Raw genomic sequence first — 6,000 nt, forward strand, 5'->3', positions numbered from 1 at the left:
CTGTGGTGCGAGCTGAGGCCAAGAAGCAAGAAGCGAAGCGTATGGGTTCCGTTGCTGGAGTAGAGGTCGGTGTGCGTGTGTGGACGTCCCGGAGGGAGGGGTCCACGAGAGAGGCGCGTGCAGAGGAGATGGTGTTCGGAGGTATAGGATCACGCCTACGGTGAGTGTGCGCGACGGAGAGCGAATCTGCTTGGCGAGTCCTCTGGAGAACGTGCTACTGGAGACACGACCGACTGAAATTTTCTCTTTTCTCATATTTGTCAGTATCTTTGACTGCTTAATTGGACCAAGTATGCCATTAACATTAAAAGATGCTTTTCGTAAGTTTTCAGAATATATTGAACATGTTAAAATTATTCTTATAAATCTGAATTTGTTACACAGCTCTCTGATTGAGCACAACACACAAACACAAGAACCACAACAACAGAACACAATAGAACATACAAAATGCAAAGAGCTCAGAAATGGTTGATATAATTTATCTTTTTGTCAGAGAGAATGTCAGACCGGAACCTGTATTGCGTTGGCAAATGCTAACACCTCGTCCACTGACATGAACCTTCTAATCTTCCCATTCACGTTGATCCTCGGCAGGTGGGAGTTCACCGGATCAAAAGCTTTGCGTTTCTTGACCACTTGCACAGAGCAGTCGTTGAAAAAAGAGACTTGGGGATTGGTTGATTCGAGCCGGCGACTATGAATGATTTGATCTTTGACATTATGTTGGTCTATTTAGATGACATTTTGGTTTATTCACCAACGTTTGAGTCCCATTTAGAAAGACTGGACATTGTCTTTAAACGGTTGAAACACGCTGGATTAAAAGTGAGGCGGGTAAAGTGTCACTTTTTGCAGAAGGAAGTTAAATTCCTTGGGCACCAACAATCTGCAGAGGGAATAGCTACCGACCTATCCAAGATTTCGGCGTTCAAAGAGTGGCCTGTGCCTGCCACAGCTACAATCATTTCTTGGCTTGTGTAGCTACTACAGGAGGTATGTTGAACGGTTTTCTCAGATTGCAGCCCCACAACATGATAGATAGATCAGTGTCATGGTGCCAATAGTACAGCCAAAGCCAGAAAAAACTTAGTGTATTGTGGAACAGTACAAGGCTTTTGACACATTGAAGGAAAAACTTGTGACAGCACCAGTTCTAGAATATGCTGATTTCACTTTCCTTTTGTTTTGGAAAAGGACGCTAGTGGCCAAGGTTTAGGTGCCATCCTGAGTCAGAGACAAGGTGACCAGAAGCACGTCATTGCGTACACAAGTAGAGCGTTGCAAAAGCAGTATGAAACTTGAGCTGCTCGCACCTAAATGGACAATAGTTGAGAAGTTTCAAGGCTATTTACTGGGATATAATTTTACGGTTATTACTGATAATAACCCTTTGTGCCATCTTAAAAGTACTAAACTTGGAGCTATTGAACAAAGATGGGTTGCCCAATTAGCTGCCTTTGATTTCGATGTGCAGTACAGACCAGGTCGTTGCAACTCTGCCGCAGATGTGATGTCACAGCGCCCGTTAACAGGGGAGCCAGAGCCTAATGGTGACGAGGAGTTTGATGATTGTGTTGCAAATTGTAACATGATCTGTAGAGGGACTGCTCTTGAGCCTGAACTGGCTGCTGAGGGGGTCAAAGGTTCTCAACTCAACCATAGAAGGGCAGTGGAGGCAAACCAGCAAAAAGGCAATCGAAGGGAGAGTTACAGACGTTTCAAGCTCAAGATTATGTCATAAGTACATTCAAACATTCAGCCGAGATCACAGGAAAGAAAAAATCTTCCTGCTGCTGTCAAGTCACCGTGTAAACAGTGGAAACGCATTAAGATGCATGATGGCTTGTTGTATAGGGTTGTTACTGATGATCGTTTTGGGAAATGTTTCCAGTTGCTAGTCCCTAGTTGTTTGCATCCCTCTGTGATGCAGAGTGTCCATGATTCTATGGGACATCAGGCCATAGAGAGAACTTCACACTTGTTGAGACAAAGGGCATTTTGGGACATAGAAAACTGGGTGAAACACTGCCAGCGCTGTATTCTTACAAAAATGCCCAAACCAAAAATTCATTCTCCACTGAAATCCTTTTTGGCAACACAACCACTGGAAGTGATAGCAGTAGACTTCACCTTCCTTGAACCTGTCTCAGACGGCCGTGAGAATGTTTTAGTCATCACAGACGTTTTCACCAAGTTCACGCAGGCTTTTCCCATGCGTGATCAGAAGGCTGATACAACGGCCAAAGTCCTCTTAAAGGAATGGTTTATGAAGTACGATGTTCCTGAACTGTTACATTTGGATCAGGACCGTAACTTTGAATCTAAAGTCAATGCTGAGTTGTGTAGAATGTATGGTGTGAAAAAGACAAGGACGACACCGCATCATCCAACAGGAATTGCACAGTGCAAACGTTTTAATCGCACACTTCATGAACTGTTGCGCACTTCCTTCTGAAAAAAAGGTTGACCTGAACATTTACCTATTTCTCTCTCTCTCTCTCCCCCCTCTCTCTGCCCACTTGAAGTCAATTGAAGGTAAAGCTTGGGTTCTTTTATCCTAATAAACCATCATAAAAATGGTCTAAGGATTAACTTCCTGCAACAGCTGAGGGAAGCCAAGTGGCCAGCGCAGATGATGGTGCAGTTCTACACGGCCATCAGCCAGGGACAAACTGAGACTACAGCGCCCTCTGATGAGAAGGTGACTGGCTGCAGACTTCCATCTCTACAGGACCTGTACGTCTCCAGGCTCTGGGACTAACAGATCAGATCTCGCCCTGGACACGAACTATTTAAGCCACTCCCCTCAGGCAGAAGGCCCCTCTCCTCAGGTAGGGGGCCACGCCCCTGAGGCAGGAAGCCACTCCCCTCAGGCAGGAGGCCACTCCCTTCAGGCAGGAGGCTACGGTCCATCCGGACCAGAACCAAGAACAAGAACAGTTTCTTTCCCTCTGCTGTTGGACTCATGAACACTTCTTAAACACTTTTCACTTTCTGCACTACATACGTAAATTCAACTGTAAATTTGTGTACATATCAAGCCTATTTCTCATTTTTTGTTTTTATCCCATAGCAGATTTAAATTGTTTCTCTTTTGACTTTGTTCATAGTTTTATGTTGCACTGAATCACCAAAGCAAGTTATGTTTGTGAATTGTGTACATTGACAATGGAAATAAACCTTATCTCATTCTGATTCTGAATTGGTTGATGAAGTTTACTTATTCAGCTCATCACTAGTGTGAGTTTAGCTCAGTATAATAGGAGTTCACCCTTCACGTTGTAGACCTGGGTCCAAAGCCCACCCCCTTGAATCTTTAAAAAAAAAGTTTTATTATCCACTAAATATTAATGAACACCCCAGGTCTGCTTGCCCAGCCATAAAAGTCACTGCACACCACTGGTATATGTATATATGTATATGTATATGTATATGTATATGTATATGTATATGTATATGTATTTGTATATGTATATGTATATGTATATGTATATGTACGTGTGTATATGTGTACATGTGTATGTGGACTTGAGGTCTCGCTTGCAGGTTTAAAAAAAAAAAAAAAAAGAGAGAATCTATCCAAAATGCTTTTAAATGTAAACTCTGTTTAAAGAGGGAAAACATGATACCCATAAATTGCACTATTAAATAGCTTTATCGTTTTATGTCAATCCCAGACACACAGACTATTGGCTATAACATAGCCTGCATAGGCAATTGTATGGTATGAGCCAAGTGAAGTGATGATAATATCCTTTCTTATGTTATAGATTTATGTTCACGAGTATACATGCTAAACATGCTGTTTCTTGGTTGACAGCACACAAAGGGAAAGAAAATGACACACACAAACAGACAAACTGAATGGCAAAGGCAAAGTGAGAGAATCCATGTAAAACTCCAGAACAGATGATAATAACACACATTCATTCATTTAGTTCAAGAAGGTAAGAGAGCATTGATTCTCATACTTTACTCCATCCCAGAATATGTTTAGTAAGTTTTTAGTTATATTCAGTGGTATTAGTACACTTTAAACTCTCATTTTGAGAACTTAACATTCAAAATATAAAATATTTTGTTTTAAATAGTTAATTGCTATGTGGTAACGGTCCAACGTTTTCAGCACTCTGAAACCCATAGATACCACACCATAGTTTGGGAACCACAGGAGAAAAGGGAGAATGTGCGTCGCCTTTGCAAACATGGCATTTCTTGTGCATGAAACTTCTACAAGTCGAGAAAACGAAAAGTCTAGAATCAGCCCAGGCATCACTGAAGCTAGTAGTGAGGAAATGCATGCTCCACATTGTCCTCGCGTGTCACGTGTGTTTACCTGTCACCACCATCCTCTGTGCGCGTCCCCTCAGAGTGCGCACCGGGCCCGGGTGCACGCTCCCGCTGGGATTAGACAGGACTGTGGCAGCAGTCCCTGTACATCCCAGCACATCCCAACACATCCCAGCACATCCCAGCACATCCCAGCACATCCCAGCACATCTCAGTACATCTCAGTACACCACGGAGCGCACACAGGACCAGTCCGACTCGTGAGCCACAGTGCGCTCCACTCATGGCCCCGGCCCCAGCACGTGGCTCACCTGTCACGTGGGGAGGGGAGGAGCGGGCGAGATCCTAACTGATCCTAACAGATCCTAATAGAGCTGGAGCAGACAGAACAGAACTTAATCTGAGCATGATGATTTCAAATGACAAACTGGAATGGACCACAGAATATCACACAAATATGACCACTCAGATACATATAAGTGGCATTAGAGCAAGGTTTGAACACATTTAAGGTTTAGCCAGAAAAGACAATACAATAAAACAATGTTTTTTTGTTTTTTTTCAATTTGGTTAATTTTATTGCACTGAAAAACAGAAAACCCTCTGTCCTAAGAATGTGCGAGCTGCATCTCAACAAAACCTTCTGCTTGTTCCACAATATGGGATAAAACTATCTCCATGAATAATGTACCTAAATATGGTTTCAACTTGATATTTGAAGCAGATGACAAAGTTTCCTTTAGCATTTTTGTTGAAAGCAAAATCTGTATTTTTAAATTTTTCTGGAAACATTTTTGTATTTATTTTGATCTACAAATCCTTTTTGTGAAGCTCAAATATTCACTGTCGCCCCTCGAGGCAACTACTGTTGTGATTTTTGGCGTTACAAAAATAAATTGAATGGAATTGAATTTAAGGCCAAAAAATGCTACGTTAGTGTTATTAAATGGGAATGTGTAATGTTCAACTTCACTTTGCCTCCAGTAGCCTCCTTTACACTCTTCTCTCTTCACTTCTTCTTTATTGTATTTTAGATACTATACATATCACTCTAAGACCACAAAATCACATGTTTGGAAATAGTTCTGTTGAAAATAATCATATTCTTTTTGGGTCTGTCATGATCCTGTGTGTCTGTTTTGGCTTGTGTTTTCCCTAGTTCAGCTCTTGTTCGGCTCCTGTTCGTGTTTTGCTCTCTGCCCTGTTTTCCCGTTCTCTGCAACTGCCCTTCACTCCCTCGTGAGGCCAGGGGAGGGTATATATGCTCCCTCTCTCCCTTCACTCCCTCGTTAGGCACCGGAGACCTTGCGACCACAGCTCTGAGCAGCCGCATTAACAATGGAGGTGGAGAACATGGTCCACTCAGACTCAATGTCCCCAGCCTCCCCGGGACATGGGAGAAGCTCTCCCGGAGGTGTGAGTTAAATTCCCTACTGACAGAGGGCTCCGCAAGACGTTCCCAACAGACCCTCACAATGCACTTGGGTCTGCCAAGTCTGTCCGGCTTCCTCCTCCACCAGCGGATCCAACTCACCACCAGGTGGTGATCGGTTGACAACTCCGCCCCTCTCTTCACCCGAGTGTCCAAGACACGCGGCCGGAGGTCAGATGATACGACAACAAAGTCGATCATTGATCTCCGGCCTGTGTCCTGGTGCCATGTGACTTGATGGACAGCCTTGTGCTTGAACATTGTGTTCGTTATGG

General features: G+C 43.3%; 1 protein-coding gene across 1 annotated transcript in view; it reads right to left on the reverse strand.

Moving 5' to 3' along the window:
• msrab (methionine sulfoxide reductase Ab) overlaps nucleotides 1-4,554 on the reverse strand; it is a 138,721-nt gene extending 134,167 nt beyond the window's left edge. Inside the window, exon 1 of the mRNA XM_072457303.1 lies at nucleotides 4,340-4,554. Within this exon, the coding sequence (XP_072313404.1) occupies nucleotides 4,340-4,493 (154 nt within the window). The 5' untranslated portion in view covers nucleotides 4,494-4,554. The remainder of the gene's footprint in view (nucleotides 1-4,339) is intronic.
• Between the last annotated feature and the right edge of the window lie 1,446 nt (nucleotides 4,555-6,000).

Source organism: Eucyclogobius newberryi, unplaced genomic scaffold (genome assembly GCF_026437365.1).
Source record: "Eucyclogobius newberryi isolate DKJ021-1_F unplaced genomic scaffold, fEucNew1.0.hap1 SCAF_21, whole genome shotgun sequence".
NCBI classification, from domain to species: domain Eukaryota; kingdom Metazoa; phylum Chordata; class Actinopteri; order Gobiiformes; family Gobiidae; genus Eucyclogobius; species Eucyclogobius newberryi.